General features: G+C 36.4%; 5 protein-coding genes and 1 long non-coding RNA gene across 8 annotated transcripts; 2 read left to right on the top strand and 4 right to left on the bottom strand.

The window, feature by feature from the left end:
* Positions 1-261: 261 nt before the first annotated feature.
* LOC147946802 (uncharacterized) lies at positions 262-1,714 on the bottom strand. Its single transcript, XR_015586883.1, has 3 exons — positions 1,561-1,714; positions 1,285-1,398; positions 262-1,052 (listed from the first exon to the last, which is right to left on the bottom strand). It is a non-coding gene; the product is annotated as an uncharacterized LOC147946802 (long non-coding RNA).
* A 1,645-nt stretch (positions 1,715-3,359) lies between these two features.
* LOC104776828 (uncharacterized) lies at positions 3,360-8,493 on the bottom strand. Of its 2 annotated transcripts, none has more exons than XM_087503130.1 (8): positions 8,065-8,493; positions 6,579-7,297; positions 5,349-6,370; positions 4,987-5,162; positions 4,255-4,897; positions 4,066-4,147; positions 3,938-3,985; positions 3,360-3,817 (listed from the first exon to the last, which is right to left on the bottom strand). In XM_087503130.1, exons 1-8 carry the CDS (start codon positions 8,372-8,374, stop codon positions 3,614-3,616), a joined length of 3,204 nt encoding a protein of 1,067 aa, XP_087359256.1. In that variant the 5' UTR covers positions 8,375-8,493; the 3' UTR covers positions 3,360-3,613. The 2 variants fall into 2 exon arrangements, with proteins under 2 accessions (XP_087359256.1, XP_087359257.1); XM_087503131.1 differs by having other exon boundaries at positions 6,579-7,313; positions 8,065-8,490.
* A 544-nt stretch (positions 8,494-9,037) lies between these two features.
* On the bottom strand, positions 9,038-10,596 carry LOC104776827 (transcription factor RSL3-like). Its single transcript, XM_010500966.3, has 4 exons — positions 10,046-10,596; positions 9,753-9,947; positions 9,520-9,651; positions 9,038-9,423 (listed from the first exon to the last, which is right to left on the bottom strand). Exons 1-4 carry the CDS (start codon positions 10,397-10,399, stop codon positions 9,328-9,330), a joined length of 777 nt encoding a protein of 258 aa, XP_010499268.1. The 5' UTR covers positions 10,400-10,596; the 3' UTR covers positions 9,038-9,327.
* A 5,784-nt stretch (positions 10,597-16,380) lies between these two features.
* LOC104776826 (zinc finger protein ZAT10) lies at positions 16,381-17,660 on the top strand. Its single transcript, XM_010500964.3, has one exon. The coding sequence runs from the start codon at positions 16,715-16,717 to the stop codon at positions 17,456-17,458; it is 744 nt and encodes a 247-aa protein (XP_010499266.1). The 5' UTR covers positions 16,381-16,714; the 3' UTR covers positions 17,459-17,660.
* A 947-nt stretch (positions 17,661-18,607) lies between these two features.
* On the top strand, positions 18,608-24,665 carry LOC104776823 (transcription initiation factor TFIID subunit 4-like). 2 transcript variants are annotated; one of them, XM_010500958.3, is made up of 19 exons: positions 18,608-18,741; positions 18,849-18,915; positions 19,030-19,196; positions 19,294-19,395; positions 19,555-19,615; positions 19,724-20,430; positions 20,609-20,733; positions 20,889-20,952; positions 21,725-21,785; positions 21,917-22,623; positions 22,780-22,904; positions 23,056-23,143; positions 23,231-23,369; positions 23,462-23,517; positions 23,608-23,664; positions 23,745-23,873; positions 23,957-24,007; positions 24,089-24,248; positions 24,360-24,665. In XM_010500958.3, exons 1-19 carry the CDS (start codon positions 18,700-18,702, stop codon positions 24,506-24,508), a joined length of 3,057 nt encoding a protein of 1,018 aa, XP_010499260.2. In that variant the 5' UTR covers positions 18,608-18,699; the 3' UTR covers positions 24,509-24,665. The 2 variants fall into 2 exon arrangements, with proteins under 2 accessions (XP_010499260.2, XP_010499259.2); XM_010500957.3 differs by having other exon boundaries at positions 24,089-24,257.
* LOC104776825 (uncharacterized) lies at positions 24,547-25,268 on the bottom strand. Its single transcript, XM_010500963.3, has one exon. The coding sequence runs from the start codon at positions 25,196-25,198 to the stop codon at positions 24,686-24,688; it is 513 nt and encodes a 170-aa protein (XP_010499265.1). The 5' UTR covers positions 25,199-25,268; the 3' UTR covers positions 24,547-24,685.
* Positions 25,269-25,412: the final 144 nt, after the last annotated feature.

Here is a 25,412-nt window from a genome sequence, read left to right as displayed (position 1 = left end):
AGATACAATATCAGTTATTTTGTTTAGTTTTCCTTAATTTTGATTTTGTTAATAATTATTTTTTGAATTACATGTGGCAAAAGGTTAGAATATGATTGATCAGCTGACTTGTGCTTTATAGGATAAAGGATTGGTAAATTATCAATGAATTATATGTAGACATGGATTGCTGTATTATGGCAAATTCATTCGAATAATATCTGGTGTTTTATATATCCTAATAGTTTCAACATTCAATGTATCAATATATATAATCGACTTCCTCCTAAACATAAAAGAATCATGCCAATTGACTTAAATGGCATCAAAGTCGACATCTATGCATGTCAAGATTTGATTAATTTTCACTTCCATATATAATGAAAAAAAAAATTTAGAAAAAAGAAGTAATTCATGATTTTCACTTCCATATATAAGCTGGAAGTGAAGGACGTGTGATCGGTTGCCCTGTGTAAATAGCAGAGCTACTAGTGTCAGATTCAATGAGCTTTCCTTTCCCTTTGTCTTTGCTTCTAAGAGTTGGAGCAGTTTTAGGTTGTGGCATCGTCTCCACTGAGGAATCCAACCGCTGCAAATCCTCATGGAGTGTTCCCTCAAGAATCCTCTGTATAACTGCTTACTCACACGTACTCATGTGAAAGGAAAAAAACTAAAGATGAAATATATTTAAAAGAGAGATACTGTATATGTTACGGGCGCCATTCATAGAGCAAGCTTTATCTTTCCTCAACCTAGAATAATCAGTTAATATGTATGTCCAATGTAACAAAGACAACCTGATCAGGCCTTAGATAGAGATATCTTGGAAAAGATCAACACAAAGGTCTCAGGTATCAAGTTTTAAAATTATACTATTTGTACTTTTAAACTAACCCTTAAAGAACTGAAAAAAAAAAAAAAAAAATGTGACTAGTCTCAAGTGTCTACAGAAACGAACACACAACAGATAAATGAAAGAATAAATTAAAAAGGGACGGAAATTCACCTCCAATAGGTCTGAATGGAGTTGTCTATGTCCATGGGTCTTCACTGTTTACACTTGATACTAAGGTCTGCAGATACAAAACTAGATATATCAATCCAAGGGAAAGCCGAAGAATAAAAATCAAAACAAGAATTAACCGGCCAAGAATGTTAAATTCAACACTAGGGAAGTGGTTTTAAACTTGATATAAATGTGTGTGTGATCACATATATACAGTATATATATATATATATATACACACTTTAACTTTACTAGTTTATCCCAAAGTAGGGTTTTTGAAATCAACTCATATAACATACCTCGAAAGATGAGGTGCAACGGTGATGCATAATGTGCAGGATGCCCAAGAAATGAGACAGCATCACATTCAAACTTTCAGGAATCCAACTTTGTGATTTCACAGCATTTTCAATCTGGGAAAATATACAATTAGATCAGCAAAAGAATATAAGTTATCTCATTTCTTATCCCTTAACAATTGGGAATCCCAGGATGTCAAATATCACAAAAAGAGAATCAATCCTAGCCAAATATCTTAACAACTCTTTGGACGAAGTTAATTTTAAACGACTTACTAAAGATTTTGTGAGCTCTGCATTCTCGTGTCCATATATAGCGCATATATCCAATAATTTTGGCAAGTCCAGTAACTTCTTGTCCTGCAAGAGAACTACAAACAAAACTAGTGAACACCTGTAAGCTAGAAAACAAGTTCTAAAAATTCCTACAAAACATGTCACGCACAACGAAAAGAAAAAAAGAATCAATTATAAATTAAGAATCAGAAACAAGAACTCTAGTTTACTGCAATGATGAATTCAAATCATCCTGACAAGTCTTGATCAATGGGAGGACTCCTCTCACTACCTTGATTCTTAACATCAATCCTAATATATTTAAGAACCATGTATTCTGGTGCAAGGTCTATTTAACTCTGCCATAGACTAACCAGCTTTTGTCAGTAACTTATATTGAGAAACAAACCTTTACATAACGCCTGAGCACCAAATGTCGACCAATCTAAGTACAACTTCTTCACATAAGACTCGTAAAGCTTATCCAGAATCTAAATCAAACATGTACAGGAATCTTATGAGGCCATTGTGGCACACATTTGAGTCAGCTCTGCAAGTCTATCTTCGATCGTCAGTTGACGGTTCTGAAGATTCATATGATAGAAGATATAATTCAGATGGTGAAGAGAAGAAGAGTCTTTTTGACACTTTTCAAATAAGGATCTTTGTTTTCTGCTGAACGAATGATTAATTTGTGAATGTTATATTTGATAAATTATTAGGGTCGTGGCTAATTGCAAGTCCTTGCTTTTATAGGAATGCATTAAAAGTATGCATTGTGATTGTGATTGAATCCAATCTACTCATCGTCTCACAATCTAATCTATTGAATGCTAGAATCAATCTCATCGTCTCACAACGCAAAAACAGACAACTACTGACAGTAATATAAGTTGTAACTACTAATTGGAAGCTTGAATTTTTAATTCCTTACACAAGAAAAGTTGATCCAAAAGCCCTTTAACAAATGCATTTGTATTTTTTTTTTTTTGATTGCAATATTTGATTAATGATTTATTGTAAATAAAGTTTAAAACTCTAATCCTAGTTTTCATATTTACTTAATAACTTTACATAATACTTTTAAAATTTTTATCTATGATATTTTATATGAATTATATATTGTTTTATTTAGTTAAAGTATAAAAAATTATTTAGTTTTAAACTTTTTTTTAAAATTAAATTGGTTGTAGTGAATATTGATGAGTTATTAGAATTTTGATTGATTGATTTGTCTTTTTATATATATTTTTAATTTTATTGATTTTGGCGAATTGAATTGAGAAGGCAAACAAAAAAAAAGGATGTTCTGGGCCGCATTAAGCATTATAACAATTGGGCTTCATAAAGGTTAAGTGAATTCACTCAGATTGGACAGCCCTTGTTTAAAAATAAATTCTTTTGTTTTTGGTTTTTCCTACTCATTTTGAGTGAACATATATTCTCTTGCGGATCATTTCTCTCTTTTCTTTTCTTTTAGGGGGATCCTTTCTTAACTACTTCTTGATTGCTTTCTCTCTTTTCTTTTCTTTTAGGGGGATCCTTTCTTAACTACTTCTTGATTGCTTCTAAGAAAATGTTATCTGATTTTATAATTTTTTTTTTTTCCTTCCAAGAACTTTATTAAAAAGTTGAAACAGAGTCAAGAGTTATAATCTGATTTCATAATTTATTCACTAGTGTTCTCTTACAAAATATTTCAGCTAGTTATATTGTTAAGTTGGTTCACTAAAAAGTATAACGTTTACCCATTTTGGTTATCCTCGAGCATACAATAGACTGAAAGCAAGCGATTCTAATTAGATGAAACACATCACATCACCCACTTCAGTGGCATTATGACTTTTATAATCTAGAGAAAGATGCAACAACTAAATCGTTCAAACGAATCTACAATTGGTTCCCTAAACAGTGAGAAGAGAGAGAGAGAGAGAGAGAGAGAGAGAGAGAGAGAGATTATTACACTAGTAAGTTCATTTACAAAGTGAATTTGAACTACTAAAAGCAATGAAAGTCTTCCATTTACTCTCCTTTGTCCCGGGGGGGATATATGTCATGAGCACTCAGCGTTTGCATCCTTGGGCAAAACCAAGCCGATCAAGCACCCAGAAGAAGACGGGGAAACCGAAAGCAAGGAACATGTCTCTTGCGAGTGTGGAAGAATGAAGAGATGCCTTGCCCACATGGGACTTGAAGCTGGGATCTTTATCACTCCTGCACAATCTCTCTGCTTCAAGTATGATATGAAATCTTGTAGCTGCCACGCCACACAGACACAATAAAAAAGAAGTAAGTTTGAGAGAGTTATTATACCTACACAGGAATTAAAAAAAAAATGCAGTAATTAACTCTCGGGTTTGAAAAGTTGATCACATACCCCTTTACGATCGCTAAAAGTTGCCGGAATTAACTGACAGACCTCCCTCTGTAAAACATAATACCTCAAATCGTAAGTAAAAAGCTTGCAGTCAATAATTTTACTTGGCGATGGAGTTGGAAACTCACTTTGTGTGGTTGCGTACTCGTAAAAGTAGCTTTTACGTGCTTCATATCCGTGCGCTTGGTCATATCCAATTTAACTGGCCATCTGCAAGAAGGAAACAAATGTTATTCGCATAGCACATCACTTGATTATAGAGAAAGACACAAATTTGAACATAAGATATCAAATAAGAGTGAGGTTTTGTCACTCACTGCACAGGCTCGGAAGATCCAATGATATATTTGCAAATGTCTGATTCCAGTCTCTTTGCAATGATGGTGGAGTAATGAACTCCACTTTTGGACAAAGCCCCCTGCCATTGGTGTCCTATATTTTGTTTGGAAGCCTCTGGTCCAGACAACTGTATCACCATTGGAGGTAAGCGTGGGGACGATGATGGTGAACAAGGAGGAGGGGGAGCCAAAGGTGGGTGTGAGTGAGGCAAAGGAGGTGGTGGAGCTTGAGGCGGAGGCGGCATCATTTCAGGTGGCGGTTCCGGTGGCTGGGATTGAGGTTGTAGTGGTGGCTGCATTACACAGGATAATGAATGCCCTAAAGGTGGAGGTGGGTACACTTGATCAAATTGCTGAACTTGGGGTCCTTGTGTCTGAGAGACTGGCAGCACAGGAGGTGGCATGAATGGACCTGAAACCTGCTGCGGTGGAGGTCCTTGCATCTGTGATGATGTTGCTACAGCATCACCGCTTGGAGAGATTAGAGATCTTGTATCCCAAGAGCTGGTTGCAGGAGGGTAAATGGTTTGTTGAACAAACGGAGATGGAGGAATTTGAGATGTTGGTGTAGCAGGCACTACAGGCTGTCCTGGAACTGGCACGGGAACACATGGAGGAGTTCCTGAGACCGAGGCATGGTGTTCTTAATTTCACATATCTTTTCTGTCACAAGTGAACACGCATTCAGGAGAGATAAGAGACAAAATTTACCTCCTTGTGCAGAATTCGCAAGAGTGCTACCAGAAGCAGGCCAGGTTTGCTTAAAGGTAGCTCCACGAGGTACAGAATTACAGTGGTTATCCGTACTCATTAAGGGGGATACATACTCCCCTGATCCACTATCCTGTTTCGATGATGGAGGTATCTGAAGGTGCCTCTCTGGATAACTGCTCAGACAAGAAACTTCCACATCAGACAAAAATAAAAATAAAAACATGAAGTGCATATACCAAAGTTAGAACGCTCAGAGTGTGTGAGAAGATACAAAGTCTAGTGGATATTTTACTATTACTAATAACGTCAACAGTTCAAATCATCAGAGAAAACATAGGTCGGGAGAAGCGGAGACAAACCTTCCTCCATCTTCATGAGGCAAAGGACGATTGATTGATGCCAGGTGAAATTTACTCTTTTCTCCACGAAAAAACCTGAGATGGGCCATTACAATGGCAGCATCATCTGGTGTATCAAACTCCATCAGAAGGGCATGTTCATAGTACAGGTCAGTCACCATGCGAGGTCCCTTGTAAAGAGCTTGCCGTGACTCATGGACAATTTCATCCCTCTCCCACTGACTATTGATGCTTCCAATATACAAATGAGTACAATAACCATATGCTACTCCATTCAAAGATCCCCTTGCACCAACTCCTATATCCATAAATTTAATGCGCCAAGGAAATTGCGCTCGCAGATATTCTCGAGCTCTGATTGCATCAATTATACTTCTATATTCAGCTAGGGCAAATCCTTTCACTGGATCAAAAAAGAAACGGTCTACTGGGCCGTACCTATCAAGCTGAAACCTTAGATGACCTTCAGTTTCATCTGGTCCTAAATAGCCTAACCACAACTGCCCCGAAGCCGGAAAAATGTCAAAAGCAGTGGGGTCCCCATCCAAATACCAAACAATTTTCCCTGATGTAGGGATATGGGGTGATCCTGTAAGAACAAAATTGTTCCTACGATCCACAGAGTTAGTCCTTAAATCCGAAGGCATTCTTGCAGAAGGGGACGGTGTATGATGGTTTATTAATCCCCTTGGGACTGAAGATCTACCGCATGACAAGTCTCTCTGATCAACAGTCTCAAAATCCATAGATCGTGAACCTCCCGCATCATAAACCGATCCAGCACTAGAGCGGACATCATTTTCTGCAGAACTGTGAGGTTTCACATGTGAAACTGATTTTCCATAATCATCCTCGTCACTCTCCATTTGACAATCTTCTGACTTAATATTTTTTCCAAGATATCCGAAGATTTCTTCTAGAGAAGGAATAGCACTGGATATATCCACGAAGGATGACAGGCTGCATATTTTCTTATACTGAAAGAAGGCCCACCTACCAGCGGAGGGACTCTTCCTAATAACCTGCATGAAGGATTCTTGAAACTATCAGAATTTTCGCAGTATACACCCATTACACATTAGCCATATATAGTTCCAAGAAAAGAACAACTGAATGAAATGAGTGACACGGCTGATGCTCAAGACAGGGAATAATAAAAAATAACTAAAAACAAACTAAGATAATCAAATGCAACTTATTATATAAATTCTACACTAATCAGAGCATTACCATTCCTAACAAACAGCTCGTTAGACTGTTGGATGCTTCTTTGACCCCATTCAACACTTCCACGTTCTTACCAGTAGCCTCTATATTGTTAGAACCTGTCTGACCAGAATTCTCGTCTACTTCAGGTTCATTGGTAGCGGCATCAATATCATTAATCTTTTCTGTCATATGAGTAATGAGATACCTCCCCGTGGCTACATCTTCTGTTGATGACGAATAGAAGAATCCGAAACAAGTGGCAATTGATTTTTTAGGGAAGTTGAAGAATACTTTCAGTAAAGCTAAAACACGAAATTGGGATAGTTTCATTAAAGGTAACGAGTTTCCATCTGTAATTTTTTGCATCAGCTGAGAAACTTTTTTGTCAGGTTCTTGCACCTCCAAATCACTCTTATCAACTATCTGGAAAATATCTTTCCCCTCAAAGGACAGCACAAAGAAGGTTAACACATTACTAAACACAGCAGAGCAGATATCCGGAGCCCCTGGTGATGACGTTTTCTTTGAATAAGCAGCAGAACATAGGTCAACTAGACCAAATATGCAGGCTTTAGCAGTTTGAAAAGCAATACCATCAGCATCTTGTCCTCCCTTTAAAGCTTCCAAGCTGAAGTTATGCATGTCGATAACAGCTTGTATTGCATCTCCGATAGCAGTAGGGCAGTAGAGTGCATATCGAGGAACGAGATCAGCCACAAGGCGCTTAACGCTAGTACAACCTGCAAGTATAAGCAACTATCTAAATCATTACTCCAACAAACTCCATTCTAAGGCTTCTATTCTTGTACAGAAAATGACTATAGGAGGCTTTCCTCAAGAACTAGAATATCTAAAACCATAAGTACTGATACATTCCGGCTTTCGCATACATAAGAAATGAATGGAAGGGGTAACATTAAAAGTAAGGAACACATGAAAGCTGACACAGTGTGATAAAATGGGCAACATAGATAGAGGCACCCCATCCAACATATCCATGGCTTTATCAAAGCTTCAAGACTGGTTAAAAATACAATTCCAGCCAGAGGAGACTCTAAGTCTAAGAACAATAACTTTTGTAATATCCTAACTACAAATACACAATCTAGGTGCAGCGTACTTAGGAACATTATCAGACTCTACCGAAAAAAAGGCGCATTAAAGGGACCCTACTTTGATTTAACATTTGTACCAGAGAGAATGAATCTATCTCAATGTCTTCCTTCTGATCTACAACTAAGAAGAGTTCAAACACAAAAGTCACAATGCTAGAGCTAATGAAAGGATTGTAATGTACTCAACTCTCCTAAACCCTAGTACTCTTCATCACATAATTAAGTTAAGAAAAGCCAACTGAATCTATTCGTTCTCTTACAAAGACATCTAAAACCACAAAACTCAAAAACGGAACTCCACCAACTCCACAAAATAGCAGATTATCAAATCCGTAAAACTGAATCAAACGAATGATTATTAAAAAACTAAGAATGAGAGAAAGAAAAAAAACCTCTGGAAGCGGAGATGAGGGAGCGATACGATTGCTCAAGATTCGCAGAGCGGCCGCCACCATCTCTCTGAGCAATACAAGATTTAAGACGCTTATAGCAGTCATGCACTCTTCGAATTTCTTCTCTGTTCCTGTTTCTCGTTTGAATTTCCTCCTGAGATTGAGGCGACGGCGTCACCGGAGCCGGGAACGAGCTCACCACAGTAGAATGAGATGGGGATTCTATTTGCGGTGGCGGAGGCTGAGGCTGAGATTCAGGGATTGACTCGTACAGCCGACGCTTTTTGATAGGCTGCTCGGCGCAAGCCATGGCATCGACGGGGAGAGACAGAGAGAGAGAGGAGAGGAGAGTCGCGGTTCGCTGGTGTGTTCAGGACCCTCTTTGTTTAAGAGTTTAAGACCTTCTAACTCGCAGAGAGGCTCCACGGTGACGATTTGGTTTGACTAAACTTTTTAAAACATCAAACCAAACCAAAACTAAGAAACCGGTTTTGTTTTTTTTTTTTTTTAGTATTTTTGTCATTAGAAGATGGTATGCAAGAAATCTTGAAGTATATTTAAGGAGTTTTTAATTAATAAACATTAGTATAACCAATGGTCCAAATTTATGATTGAATGACATAAATTTGTTTGTTCTTTTTTTAGTAAGAGAGATGTAAGTAAATGCAATTGAAGGATAACCAAAATCATTTAGGGTTTCAAACTCAACCTTTAAACACTAGTTCAGTCAGTGCTAATCACAAAAAATAAAAGTTTGTGCCAATGCACTTTTCTCTTATGGGGCATTCATAGTGATATATAGTCAACAAAATGTAGTACCCACTAAAAGAATTACATCAGCGTTGCATAAAGTATGAATTCATCTTTTATCATGAGTTGCTAATAAAGTCGGTCGAATAAATCAAATTATATCCCTCAATTGCATTTTGAATCCCTGGCAAAATTATTCAATTATATATTTGTTTTCCAAATTGCAAAAGTAAGAAAGACTGTTTATTAAATTAGTCTGATGAATTGACTTTTTTATAATTTTAAAAATATACTTACAAAAAAGGAGAAAGAGTACCAAAAGTTCTTTGAACCATAATGACGAAAAAGACAAAAGAAGTTAATTAAGAATAACAACAATATCTGAATGAACAACAATAGGAATGCAAATCGTAGGATCTTAGTGTAGATCTCTTTAGTTGGCCCAATTAAGGATATATTATGTTCTAAAATGGGGTTCTTTACAATTATTACGTTGTAACTTTGTAAACTCCTTCACATAAGCCGAGACAAAAGGTTGTGATGAAATCCCATGTCGAGTCCATTGTAAGCCAATGGCGCGTACATCCATAGTTCGTCCGAGCTCAACAGCTACATTTTATAACATATGCATGTTGGTTAGTTAATTAGAACATGGATAATGTTGTGTAGAGATAATAAACGAGTTTTAATAATCTATCTACATACCTTAATCTGAAGCTGCAAGAACTTCACGTAATGGACCGCTTCTTCAAGCATCGTGCTTATATCTACTTTTGTCCCGTTGGGCACAAGATTCTGCAGTGTCTTGAGCCTTTCGTTAATCTTCTCTCTTCGTTTCTGCAACAATTAATAATACTATTAATAAACTCGTCTAGGATCAATGTTGTTCATTATCATTTGGTTTTGATATAAAAGTTATACTATTAACGTTTTCTTACCCGAGCATAAAGGCTTTGAGGATCAGTGGCTGTTCCTTTGGTGGCTCTTGTTTTGCCTTTAACACTTGTGACCGAAGCTTTCTCATCATCGGAACTGTTGCTTAAGCTCTGACCATCTATACAATTAGTGTTGCTTTCCTCAACCGTATTGCTTTCTGAGCTTACCCTCTGTTTTTTCTTCGATTTTGCAATCTCCTATATATCGCGTAAATGATATTGTATTTAGTTTATTGCATAGTAATAATGAATGAAAGTAAACATTATATAAATATATATATTGATCTTCCACTTACTTGTCTTGTGAGGTCGCAATCAAAGTTAGTTTTGCATAGATTCTCCACGGTAAGTAGTTTCCTCTTTAGAGAAGACGTTTCTTGGATATGATGATTTTGATCCCAAGAATCAAGCATGGCCGGAAGATTTCCTCCAGACATTGCACCAAATGGGAACATATCAGGAAGCAAGAGAGCATGATGATCAGAAGACAAGACATTGTTTTGGTGATGATGTTGATGAATATGACCATTGTAAAGGCTAGCGAGGCCAAGCATCTCGTCTCGCGGTCTGTCCTCTTTAGATGATGAACATTGATCAAAGTTGAACATCCCCAAGAGAGACTCCAATTCACCATCAACAAAAACGTCCATGGCTCTAACCTTCAACTTAACTCTTGTCTTTCTTCTTCTTCTTGTTGTTCTTCTTCTTTTTGTTTGTTGTTATAATAGCTCTGATCTTTTGCAATTATATATATAGGTTGGAGACACTTGATGATGAAGAGAATATTTCTTGAGGAAGATTTGGTGATGATGAAGAGAGATCAAGAGATTCTTAAACTGGTACAATCATTTGTGTCGTGAACAAGTCGTTAATTAAATAAGTGAAATGAAGCCATGCATGATGATGAACACGATCAGTCAACTTGTGGGGTCGACAACAACAGGCTTTGTTCCTTCACGACACATTAATATATTCGAATTTATAAACCCATCCATTCATATCAATTAAATTTAAGGGAAATACATTATGTATAAGATGGTAAGAGATTAGTATAATAATGAAGAGAGACTTTACATTGGCCACACAAGAGAAGCGGTGAAGAATATAAATATGGCCACGCCAATGCACGATTTATGAAATCATTATCGCAAATTCAACAAGTACACTAAAAAGAACAAGAAAATAAATAAAAGGAAACCTTTTAATTTTAATCTATCCATGCCGTTTTAAACCTTAAATTACTAATTGCCCGGTAGGTCTCTCTTAACTACTTGTTTTTGGAGGCAGCATGATATATCCGGCGTCGATGACTTAACTTATTTGGCTGAAGCTATGAGCTTTTTAAGGAAGATTTGTATATGCAATAAACTCTCATTCATAAGAACAAAAAATACTATTCAAAAGAAAAAAGAAGTTCAAAACCTAAGCCTATCTTTTTGCCCGACAAAATTTTGGAGGTCAAGGCAAAAAAAAAAACGTATCTCTTTTGTGACTTGTGAGAAATTAAGTTTAGGTTAGGATACAAGACCAAAACTCAATACAATAATAATGGATGTGACTGGTAACATGACTTGTTAGTAATTTAAATCGCGTTAATGTTTTAGATCATTGTTAATGCAAAAATGTTACCGTTCATGATTGTATGTGTTTGTAGATATTTTGTGTTCGGTTAAACAATTATAAAACAAAACAAGAGTCATAAACTACGAAGACTTTGCGTATTTCTAAAGTTCGTCAGTTAGAAAAACTGTACATTTTAAGATGCAAAGAAGGCGAAATTCAACACTCATATAGTCATATGTATATAAATGCATGGTTATATCAATGATATAATAAACTCATATATTATATGTAAAAATAAATTAATCTAGTTATGGGCATGTGAAATGAATAAGCTAATTTGTATGTATTATAGTTGACTGTTTGCTAATAAATATTTTTTTAAAGTTATCTGAGCTTCTTATCTTTTTGGTCCGGCTGGGAGGCAAATTGCCTTATAACTTATAAAAGGTCAAGTAGGTATGTAATGTATAATCGGATATAAGATAAACTAACACATAATTATAATAATATTAGGACGGCACAGTATAGAGTTGGAGATTCCGACAAGATGAGATTCAAACTCGTTTTTTGTCTTACGATCATCCCCACATAAAATCTTTTTTACAAGTTTTTTATAAAAGAAAAATTCGAAGAAAATAAAAATCACAGCTTGAAGATATGTTCAATTGTCTATACGTTTCAAAATTACAGGACGGGTTAAGAGGTACAATGCATCTTACGGATTTGCCTATCTGTTTCATTCCTTCTTAAGACTCATTACTTCTCTAACATTCGAATTCCGTGTATAATACACACGGGTTCATGGAATGTGTCCTTTACATCATATCGTTTTTGATACTCTTATGGTATATAAATCACATTTTTAGTTAATCATCAATGATTTGACTTGTACGAATTGTTTTTTTTTTAGCATGCATGTTATATAAAGAAACTAAAGTAAATTGGTGTGGCATGATTACTGCTCGTTTTCTTGTCTCGTTTAAAGTCAGGATGTCTTCGTATTCATATTCCATTGAGTAGGAGAATAATCGTTAGTTCTGGTCCGATATGGCGATATTATAATATGATCTGATGTATGAGAATGGTTGGTAGATTTGAGCTTCGAATACGACGAAAACTATACATAATAATTTATATACGACGAAAGACACTAGCACTTCTCTAATACCCTACAATCCGAATGAGACCCTTGAGTTACCTTTTTGTCAAGTGTTTTCGTTATACATGTAGTTAAGTACGGTTAGGTATTCATCTTATCGTCTTCTAGTTGTATTTACTAGTTAGTTCACATATATTTGGTAAAAATAAATCCTAAGAATGGCCGTTTACTCCAATTTTGTTCTTGTTTTCAATGTTTTGTGAACTTATTTATATCAAAATAACAATACATTTAATAAAAATATAAAATATGAGTATATGCATCTCCTCTTTTTATTTGACAGATTAGTTTTTTGAATGAAACAATATTTAGGTGTCAAGTTGAGAGTAATGCTATAAATTCATTGTAAAAATTGTGCTTATGTGTTAAGTTAAGAGTATTTGATATAATTTTCTTCAATAAATAGGGTAAATATAATTTTCCATTTGATAAATTATATATGAGTAATCGAAACCAATAAACATATCAAACAACAGACTTTTAGGTGGTGCGGGAATGATATGGCCTCTTTGGTCATGGCTTGTTCACAACTATAACCGACAATTTGATATCCCTTAGAAACTTCAAACTAAATGTCAACATATATAACTTGTAATAACTTCCAACTCTTTGGATAAATCTTGTGGATAGATTATCTCAGCTGAAGTTAATGGCATTAATTACATTATACACAACAAAATTATTGAAAAAAGGTAGGGAACCTATGTTTTCATTATCGTTAAACCATAGGGGTCGTAGTAATAATTTACTATGTATATCAGTATATATATCAGAATATGTACATAAATAATTTAAATCCTCGATCTCGTGTGTTTCTATTAAATTATTTGACAGACTAAAAGAAAATCCCGGAATAATATAATATGTATATATCACATAATCATTTACTCCTAATCATGATACATCCTCTATAATTTAATTGAGAAGTCATGTAAGAGAAGACAATGGTAATGTGTCAATGTGAGGGCCACAGAGCAAGTCAAGGAAAACATCTTGTGTTCACTAAAGTAAAACAAATGAATGCTTCTAAGTGTAATGTATTGCAATTATATCATTCTGCACATTAATGCTAATTTCCTACTAATAGTAGTAGTCATCAAGGAAACTTAGATGGCGAGTTATTATTGGTCCCAACTTAAACTTTATGATAAAAAGATGATTTACTCCTTATCAATTATTAGGAAAAGTTAATCGCAGATCGAGCCAAATTATTAGCCAAATTTATGCATTTGATTAATAATAGTTAACCCCAAAATTTAACATGTGAGAAATACGTAACGTTTTATGATTTATCCCCAAATTTAACAATTTGCGTAGGTTACTTGACTCGCAGAGGAGAGATTTTACAGACTTTCATAAAAGAAGAAGTTTTAATTTTTAGAGTGGACCAGAATGGACCCAACCCTTTTTAACCCAACCCAAACTCAAAGAAGAACGACTCGTCCTCTAACCCCAAGGCCCTACTTGATTTACAAATTCTAAATCCTCATTTCTCCTAATGACCTCATATTATACATATGATAATTTGAGTACTGCTTAAATTCCATATACCTACCTTCAGTTTAAAACTTTAAAATGTACAGAGACTACAAGATTTTGGCTCTCTACATATATTATGTATCAATCAAATCTCGAAATTCACATTCAGATTACATATTTTCTTGTTATACTTCTAGAACAGATGAGTAATTTACCAAAACTCTTTCTAATTTCATAAACGATATTACAGGAGCTGGGGAGAAATAAATTTGAATTACGCATGAAATCATAATCACCGTACTTTTAATATATATCAACTTCTCGTAAGTCGAATTAATGGTCCAAAAGATAACTAGGCAACTTTTGAGTTTTGTCTTTGAATGAACTTTTTATCTGTGAGAAGGTAAGGTAAGAGGTTTGGTGTGAGAGAGCTTTATCCAGAAGGCAATGCGTGACCCATGCATGATGACACGCCGACTAATACATCTTTTGGTTCTCTGCATCACATATGGCCACCTCACACAAGTTTCATGTTTTCCTTTATACACATATATAGCTAGCTCATCTTTGTTTTCATTTACATAATATCAAAGTGTCTTTTTTTTTTTTTTTTTGGGCAAAAATATCAAAGTGTCTCTTATGCACTATTTGAACCTGGATCTAATCCATACAAAACAAGGATGCATACCACGACGCGGCTCTTTAAACCACAAATGGCTATCTGTGTCGTAATCAATTATAAACATATATATATTTTTGTTGGATATCATGATTACAGCAGCCTCTCAAAAGAATTTATAGCAGATATATCCAAATTGCGTTCTATTATGTATATTTCTTGACGCGTTATATAAGATCAAGGTTATGTGGATAACGTGTTAACAAAAATCTCCTTTAATTGTGAGACTTTTCATAAATACTACTTTTAGGTTAGCATTTAGCAACAACTTGACGACAAAAAAAATGAAGGGTTAGCAACAACTATATCAAATCCAGAACAAAAATAAAGACCGAAAAATTATTACATTGGAATATGTTTCTAAAGCAGAATTTTATAAGTTCGTTTTTTCTTTTTTGCTAGTAATTGTTTAGGACGATTTTTGTTATATACATTTAAATCGAACATTTGATTTTAAGTCAAGAGTGTTAGTAAATAGTTCTGATGTAGTGGGTTTTTCTTGTGGAGGAATTATCTTATAGATCAACGTTAGATATTAAAAATTTTCAAACGCAAATTTATCTAGAATACTTATATTTCTGTCGATATAATGTCATACTTTATATATATATATATATATATATATATTTTAAAAATCGATAAATAACTTAATGTGAGATTTTGCTGTAAATATTATAGATTATACTTTAATGCGTAAAAAAGATTCGTCCATTAGTCCATTATTGTCCTCTGTTTTATTTATACTTTTCCAATCTAAATTTATCATCTTCGGACTATATACATATATATCTTAGCGACGACAACACAATTGCCGTTTACCGGTTAACTGTTTGAGTCAATCAATTAATTCAGAAAAGTAAACCGGACGGTTATTTGAGCGTTGAAGAAGAAGTGGGCGCCGCGTGAAGAAATGAGGAAGAGTCAAATGTCGTCGCTTTTTGTTTTAGTCAAATGTAGTTCGTTTCCCACATCTACACTGTCACACAGAGATATAAATAATATTAGTAATAAATTAGTGTAGTAGTACCAAGTTACCAACAATGTTGGTTCCTTCGATTTAATTTAATTATATAGTTGGTGGATTGGACTTTGTGGAAGCTTGAAATAGTCATTTTACTAATCATGCTACCGTCTCAGCCCTCTCCACTAGTCCTTACCTCCACCTTTTCAATATGAAGTACTGTTCAAAAGCTTTGAACGGTTTACATTTCGGCATTTTAGATTCTTATTCTCGTCTTTAATCATACACATACCCAACAAAAACAAATATCATTCGAATATTATTATTGACCTTTAAGGCTGTTAGAATTTAATCTACGATCCAGCAAAGGTCGAACCATTTTTTAGACACAAACAGCAAGTCTGAACTAGCAGCTCAACTTTATTTATGTATCGAACAGTTTAGTTTACCTAATTTTTTTGGCTTGATTTTTTAATGTAACACGTTTCCAAATGAATCTTTGTGTAAAGATATTTCCGAAGATGCTTTTTTTTGTTGTTGCAAATATTGGTTAGTAGTAGTTCACAAAGACTTTCTTTTGTTTTTTTGTCAACTAGTTACTAGTTATAACTATCTATCTTCTTAAAAGTAAACCGAAACGTGTACCATACGAGTACCATCATCAGCCATGACAACCACAAAAACTCTAGAATATTGTGTAAGGCGGCATCACTAAAATTGAAGGAAAAAGTCATCATAGCCGACCTCTTCTTTTGCTCTCTCACACTACTTGCACACGTGTACTAGGTCAAACCAAACGTGCCCAAATTATTTTTCTCTCTTTACCCCGAAGTAAAACAAAAACATTTTAGATACTTTCATTTCAACTTTGGTCCGCATATTTAAAAAGAAAAAAAAAAAAGGAAGTAATTATCTAATCGCCACCTTCACTCTTCACACTTTCCTACCACTTGTCACGCAACTTCCTTCTTCACACTCCACCTACTATATATGTATACACTCTTTCCTTTCTTATTCTTCAATACAATCTCTCACATTTTTTATTCACTACCAATCTTACAAAAGCAACCTTCAAAACTAAGTATCCCAGAGACAGAGATATCTTTAGAGAAACTTTTAACTTAATGGCGCTCGAGGCTCTTACTTCACCAAGATTAGCTTCTCCGATTCCTCCACTCTTCGAAGACTCTTCAGTCTTCCATGGAGTTGAGCACTGGACCAAGGGTAAGCGATCTAAGAGATCAAGATCCGATTTCCACCACCAGAACCTCACTGAGGAAGAGTATCTAGCTTTCTGCCTCATGCTTCTCGCTCGTGACGGAGATCGCAAACATCATCAACCACCTCCTCCTCTTCTTCCGGCGGCGGCTGTGACGGCTGATAAGACGATGGAGAAGTTGAGCTACAAGTGTACCGTCTGCGACAAGACTTTCTCGTCTTACCAAGCTCTCGGTGGTCACAAGGCGAGCCACAGAAAGAACTTATCACAAACTCACTCCGGCGGCGGAGGAGGAGATGACCAGTCAACGTCGTCGGCAACAACCACATCCGCCGTGACTACAGGAAGTGGGAAATCACACGTTTGCTCGATCTGTAACAAGTCTTTTCCTTCCGGTCAAGCTCTCGGCGGACACAAGCGGTGCCACTACGAAGGAAACAACAACAACAGCACCAACAACAACAGTAGTAGCGTGTCCAATTCTGAAGGTGCAGGGTCTACCAGCCACGTCAGCAGCAGCCACCGTGGGTTTGACCTCAACATCCCTCCGATACCGGAGTTCTCGACTGTCAACGGAGACGACGAAGTGATGAGCCCTATGCCGGCCAAGAAGCCTCGGTTTGACTTCCCGGTCAAACTTCAGCTTTGAGGAGGAAAATTATATAAAAACTTAGACGATAAGATTTGTTCGTTTGTTACATACACTGTTGAGAGAGTTGTGTAGGAATTTGTTGACTGTACATACCAATTTGGACTTTGACCGATTCCAATTCTTGTCCTTCTTTCATTCAACTTGATTCTTTTACCACATATTATTCCATTAATCGATTACGCGTTGAGTTTTATTTGAATAGTATGAAGTGATACCACTACACAATTCTGTCTCTGTTTTCAATTTTTTTTTTATAATCATATACAGCAATAAGCATAATCAAGAACCTTCTAGTTTCTACTACTATCCACATATTCTGAGAGTCACATTTTGAAAGCTGTATGGGAAAATAAAAGATGCGAGTTTTCTCACGGAAGACTGCATTACAAAACAAAACAAAAAAACTTTATAACTTTAACTTTTATCTTAACATTTTTGGTTTGAAAAAGCCTTTCTTGACGGGTCGTATAGCTTACTCGGTAGCACTGTTTAGCGTAAGTTTTAATTTGAACAAAAATTATGTTATGGTTTTTTTTTCTTGACAATAAATTTGTGGGGGTTTGTAAAACAACAGAAAAGTTGCCGAATTATTTGGAAAAGTTAATAAATTCCGGTTGCAGTCCATGGAGAAACACCCTTATTGCTATTGCTTTTGGAAAATTGATCTTGTAAATGATAAATGACTAAGTCATGTACCAATAAGAACACACCACAAGTATGATTAATCTCCTAGTGGATGAATACTCAAATCATTAGTGATTAATCTCCTTAAAGACTAATCTAGGTGTAAAAACAAATCCTATAGTAAAAATGTGTGAGATATTAGGAGGTAACCAATATTATCTAATTTGGTGATATAACTATGAGAATACAATTTTCATCTAAAAGTGTTTGAATCACAATTCTTTTTCTGAAGTGTTATGTTATATTCAAGAGATTAATTTTTTATTTTTTTTGTTCAAAAAAAAAAAAAAAAGAGATTAATTTTTTATCGATATATTCATTGGGCTTTCTCACTAGCATATAATTAAAGCCCACTTAACGAGAAATTCAATGAAACGCCGCGCAGTGCTTTACCAAAATCGGAAACGACACGGTTTCTCATCAGCACCTCCCTCTATATATAAAAAAAGAACTTTGCGCAAATTGGGAATCTTGGGGATTCAACAAATTCGTTTCCTTTGTAAAATTCCCTCTTCGTTTGAGCTCTTTGACGTTGGGCACAGCTAGATTCCACCATGGATCTCTCCATCGTCAAGCTCCTCGAAGAAGACGAAAAGGTTAGATTTCGAATTCCCTACTCTCCTTTTCCATCTCCGTACTGTCTTGGCTCTGTGTCTCGAAGCATCTTAAATTCGATTACCACCCCATTCAAATGTGTCGTTAGGATAACTTTCAGCATTCGGAAGATGAAATGAACATGTTTCAGGAAGCTCTGATTCGAGATATCGAAGGTTCGTTTTGAAAACCCTAATTCATATGCGAAACTGTGTGCAAAAAACTATTGAAACTTTTGATTTTCTTGAGTGATCCGAAGTCTATAAACAATCCTATTGGTAATGAATCAGGGATACATCGACCTCAGTGTATGAAACTGCCAAATATGAGTAGCCAACATGCTCGTGGGGTGGAACATGGTCTTACACCAGCACGAGTTTCTGATTTGCTTCGTATCTTAACAGACCTCAACAAAGATAGAAAGAGTCATTTTCAAAACCTGTACTGTAAACTCAAGGTGAGGCTTTTTTTAACATATATGAATGAATTGGGACTCTGATGGAAGACTCTCTCAATACATTACTTTTTTTTTTTTTTTCATACTTTTATTGTAGAGAAAAGAAATTACAACAGATAGGCTCATACGACATCTGAAGGTTGCTGTTGGTGATCAGATGATCAGATCAGTAATTAGAAAACTGCATCAGTTACAACCGGTATCATGCTTTCAATTTTCTTAGCATTTATAAGTTCTGCAATGAATTTCTTTTAGCTGTCTCTAACTGCAAAATTAGTGATAAGGAACCTATAGATAGGATTTCGAGTGATAGATATATATGTAGTATTGGCTCACTGATAACTATATATGTTATCAGGGAAATATGGGGATCAAAGTACCTGGACGCCGAAACCATGACAAAGTGTCTAAACCTGCTGGTATAAATTATTCAGCTGATGCCATTTACTTTTGAAATTATAGATCTTATCTTATAATTTCCTTGTGTAGCATACAAAACCAGTCTCTGATTTAATCTTTAACTGCAGAAATCAGTGCTCAAGAATCTGCTCCTAGTGAAGTTCAAGTTAACAAACTGCCTTCTACAATTTCAGGCACCTTAAGCAGTTCAGCTACTGTGCAGGGATTAAATAAGCATCCCGAGCAATACATGCAGCTTCATTCAAGTTCTTTTCATATGGATACCAACTCGGGAAGTCTTAATTCATACCCAGGGACAAATTTCAGTTCTCCTGGTTCATTGCCGAGAGCGAGACTTCCTGATTTCCAGCACATAGAAAACAATCAGAATGTGGTACCAGCTAGTGTTGAAGCACCGACTAAGTCTAAGATAGACATGACGAAAGTACCCAAGTTTGAGAGGCCAACTTCTGTAAATAGTCCAAGTACGGTTCAGGATGGTTCTGTATCCAACTTCCAAAACGATTCGTCCCTGCCTCTATATTCTGCTCCTTGGCAAGAATCAGTCACCAAGGACCAGACAGTTGGCCCTTCTTCATCAGTGGTCCATGTGAAGCAGAAATCAATTGATCAAAGTTTTGACCAGGCACAGAAGCCTCACTCTTTGGTGAAGCAATGCGTGACTAATGTTCCACTGGAACAGAACAATGCAATTCCAAATAATTCAAATGATGACTTGGAGAAGCAGTCTTCTAAAATGGTTTTTTCCACATCTACCGCCTCTGCAAGCTCTGTTTATCCTCCAATGACAACACATCTGGGATCTAGCACGATGGTAACTTATAATTATACTCTCAAAAGACAGATACAAATGCAATTTGGTTGATGTCTGCATTGGTTTAGTTGTCTTATATTTTGGACCACCCTGGCTTCTGTTTGTCCTTTTTTTTTGCTTCAAAATTTTGCTGTGAAGAGTAAATGGACTATCTAAGTTGTTTGTGTGTACTCATCAGTTATATCTCCCTCCGCCATCTGGGACGATTCCCACAGCAGCTAACGTCATGAAGACACCGGACATGCCTTCTGTTGGTCAAAATAAACCTCTTGAGGCACTAGATTCTTCGATGCCACTATCAAGGTAATAGAGCTGGCTGGAATGTGGATGAGGAATTATTTATAGCGTCCATTGACTACTTTTTCTTTTTCATCTGTACTTTTTGATAATCTTCTTATTTATTTATTTGCAATTTCCAATTATTATATTGAAGTCTTATAGAATTTGTTAATATACAGAAAGAAGCAAAAACTATGTGGAACTTCTTCAGATCGGAGTATTGAAAAGTATCAGTTACAACCGGTACTACTCTTTTAGTTTTCTTCAATGAGTATAAGTACTTCAATGAGTTTCAATTATTGACCCTAAGTAGAGTTTAGTTTATATATTTATGTACAATTAGCTTGTAAGCACATAGCATTGGTCTTAACATAGGTAACTGGTGACGCTTCAGTTAAGAGCCTTTTGAGCATATACTTCTGTTTAACAGTTTTTTTTTTTGGTAAACTAATTTGTTATAATATGTAGGAGTTAAGGAAATTGGTTGGTGTAATTTTGGTCATTAATTTGATATGTATAGTGCTTCAGATTGTTATATTCAGAACATTGAATTCTCTTGCCATCAAGAATGGGATCCTTGACCATTATACCTATAGCTAATTCACCTCATCTCTCAGCAGTTCAATGGATGTTATGAAATTTGTTTAAATCTCTGTGTTGCCTGTTTAGTCAGGGGTTTCCTGTTCTTAGTTGCCTCATTTTATCCGAACTTCTCTAACATCTTCCAGGGAACTGTTAAAATGGTCTTAAATTTGTACTTCCAGATCTTATCAGTATTGCAGATAAAGTGCAATTAGTGATAGGAACCCTATAAATTGGATTGCTATTACGTCTGGTATGTTTCAGTGATAGATTTATGTAAACGCTAAGTAGATTTGGAACATAGTGAAAAATGTCGCATGTGAACGTGTGCTGAGAAAGAAATCGCACTTGAAAAGTGCTGCAATAGTAATCAGTATTGAATACTTTTTGTCTTGGAATTTTGGCTCACTGATAATACTATATATGTCATTAGGGAAATATGGGGATCAAAGTACCTGGACGCCCAAACCATGGAAGCGTGTCTAAATCTGCTGGTATAAATTTTATTCAGCTGAAGCCATTTACTTTTGCAGCTATCATAGATCTTCTTACTTTCTGGTAGATCTTATCTTATGATTTCCTTGTAGCATACAAACCCAATGCCTGATTCAATCTTTAACTGCAGAAATCAGTGCTCAAGACTCTGATCCCCATGTAGTTCAAGTTAACCAACTACCTTCTACAACTTCAGGAACCTTAAACAGTTCAGTTACTTTTCAGACATTAAATAAGCATCCTGAGCAATACGCGCAGCTCCCATCTAGTTCTTTTCATATGGATACCAACTCTGGAAGTCTTAATTCATACCCACGGACAAATGTCAATTCTCCTGGTTCATTGCCGAGAGCGAGACTTCCTGATTTCCAGCACATGGCTAACAATCAGAATGTGGTACCAGCCAGTGTTGAAGGGGGGACCAAGTCTACGATAAACATGACGGCTGCACTCAAGTTTGAGAGGCAAACTTCTGTAAATGGTCCAAGTAGGGTACAGGATGGCCCTATATCCAACTTCCAAAATAACTCATCCATGCCTCTAGATTTTACTCCTAGGCAAGAATCAGCTACCAAGGACCAGACAGTGGGCCCTTTCTCATCAGTAGTCCATATGAAGCAGAATTCGAGTGATCAAAGTTTTGACCAGGCACAGAAGCCTCTAACTTTGGTGAAGCAAGGCGTGACTAATGTTCCGCTGGAACAGAAAAAGGCTATTTCAATTAGTTCAAATGATGACATGGAGAAGCAGTCTTCTAAGATGGTTTTATCCACATCTACCACCTCTGCAAGCTCTGTTTCTCCTTCAATGACAACACATCTGGGATCTAGCACGATGGTAACTTATAAATTATACTCTTAAAAGACAGATCCAAATGAAATTTGGTTGCATTGGTTTTGTGGTGCTTATATTTTGGACCACTCTGGCTTCTGTTTATCCTTGTTTTGTCTTTGAACTTTTATCTCACTATAAAGTTGTTTGTGTACTCATCAGGTATATCACCCTGCCTCATCTGGGACCATTCACACAGCAGCTAATGTCAGGAAGACACCGGTCATGCCTTCTGTTGGTCAGAAGAAACCTCTTAAGGCACTAAGTTCTTCGATGCCACCATCAAGGTAATAGAGCTGGCTGGTTTGTGAAAGAGGAAGTATTTACAGCGTCCATAGATCACTCTTCCTTTTTTATGTTTGCCTTTTGATAATCTCCTCATATTTTTGCAATTTATAGTAATTATATTGAAGTCTTATAGAATGTGTTATTTTACAGAAAGAAGCAAAAACTATGTGGAACTTCTTCAGATCGAAGTATTGAAAATTTTAATGATGTAACTGCTGTCAGTGGCATCAATCTTCAGGTATGTTTTCTGGTAGCTGCACTTCTTAATCGAAACCTGGATATGGAGAAACGAATGGACTAAATTATTTTTTTGTATCTGTTCCAGGAAGAGGAAAAACAATTATTAGATTCTGGGCCTAAAAAAAACAGTCGTGTTGCTAAAGAATTTCGAGGAGTTGTGCATGAAGAGGAAGCAAAAACGATTTTGCAGAAAATTCCACTGCAGAGAAAACTGACAGAAATTAGTTGGGTTTCAACCCATCTTTTAGCTGCTTCTTTGATCTTTATTTGGAATCACTTGGAGAAGAAGTTTTATATATATTTTCATATATGACAGTGGCAAAAAGTGGTTTAAAGCATATAGACCATGATGTAGAGCGGTGCTTGTCTCTGGTGAGATATCTACATCTGCCGGGAATTATTATCCTTCAATTTAGATTTCTTGTTTCTGTTTTTTTTTATCTCATGGTTTTGTGCATTCAGTGCGTGGAGGAAAGGATGCGGGGACTATTGTCGAATATAATACGAATATCAAAGCAGGTCGGTCTACTTTTTCTTCTCCTGCCTGCTTAATGCTTGTTGTGTCTGAATCTTACTGAAGTTAAAATATGCTTTTGCAGCGGACTGATGCTGAGAAGTGTAGACATCAGACTTTTATCACGTCTGATATCCGGAAAGAAATTAATGAAATGAATCGGAAGGTGAAAGAGGAATGGGAAAAGAAACATGGTGGAGAAGAAAAGGCCAAGGTTTGTCCTAAGCTCAACATCTGTTGTCTACTTGTCTTGGTTACCAGTAATAAATTCTTGTTTTATAATTTTCATTGATGTAGAATGAAGACAATGATTTTGAAAAAGAAGACAACCATTCCAGACAAGTGAAGGTATATAAAAATTGAGCCAATTACATAAACCTGCGCACACTTGCACATACATATACTAAACGAGGTTTCATAATAAGTCAGGCAAAGAAGGAAGCAGATGAGAGGAGAGCTAAGGCTGCAAATGTTGCTGTTCATGCAGCCTTTGGAGAAGATGATATGTTTTCAAAATGGAAAGTTATGGCAGAAGCACGTCGGAATAAATCCTCTACAAGGCCAGGAAGAAACTCCAAGAAACTTTCTGGTGAGATTGGTAAGCCCGTTTCTATGATCTGAAATAACAAATCTCAGTTCTGTTGCTGGTTATTCTTATGTTTAGTGTTCCTCCTAATTGCTGATTCGAATTTTTTGGTAGGTGGCACAAAATCTGGGAAGAACCAGGGTTTAACAGAAGTCCGGTCAATCTCTGTGAAGGATGTGATTGCTGTGCTGGAAAAAGAGCCTCAGATGGCGAGATCGACGCTATTGTATCGCTTATACAATAGAATCTGCTCGGATGTTTGAACCCAAGAGAATAGATTGAAACTTTTAGGACTAATTCATTTTTTGCAGAACCTATTTGGTTCTTTATTCCATTTAAAGTGATGCCACTACAAACTGTTAAACATGGTCAGATGCTAAAGTACATCCTTATTCTTCGTCCTAAAACGACCTAAAGAAAGCTGCATGTTTTGTTTTCTTCTAGTTTTTGCCTGATTCCTTCATGCTGGCTCCGTGGTGTCCATATCCTCCTCCGCCACCACCGCATGAACCGCCACACCCACCACCTCCACCGCCAATGACGACTCCACCTCCGATACCACCTGACCCGTATCCCTGACCGCCTCCTCCGTTGCCTCCATCCCAACCTAAACCACCACCCGACCCATACCCAGCACCACCGCCAAATCCACCACCGATCATAACACCACCACCACCACCACCACCTGGCCCGTATCCACCACCGTAGCCTGGGCCTCCCCCTCCATAACCACCAGCTGTGAGCTCACCCTTAAATCCGGATACGTGTCGGACACTCTTCTTTCCTATCTCACTGGAGTGTGCATCATTCCTCATGAGCGCACTTTCTCTTCCTATCTCACTGGAGTGTGCGTCATTCCTCATGGAGGCACCTTCTCTTGCAGCCTCGCTAATCATATGACCAATGAGGCATAGATACAAGGAAACAAGAAACCATAGCATCACTCTAGCCATGATGGCTGCTTATAGTGACCCAATTTTTTTTTAATAGTTAGAATTTCTGAGAAAGTAAGTAAAAGGATTTGTGATTGAATAATAATAAAAAAACACACATCACTATTTATATACAATGTACAAATACAAAGGTGGTGGGTTAAGCATGGGCGCGCCAGTTGAGAGAGAGAGCGGTGCGTATATGGTGACTCACCAAGAGTGGTTTTAAGTGATG

This window comes from Camelina sativa, chromosome 3 (genome assembly GCF_030686135.1).
Source record: "Camelina sativa cultivar CO46 ecotype springtype chromosome 3, ASM3068613v1".
In the NCBI taxonomy this organism is placed as follows: Eukaryota; Viridiplantae; Streptophyta; class Magnoliopsida; order Brassicales; family Brassicaceae; genus Camelina; species Camelina sativa.
This window is presented reverse-complemented; position numbering and strand designations above follow the sequence as displayed.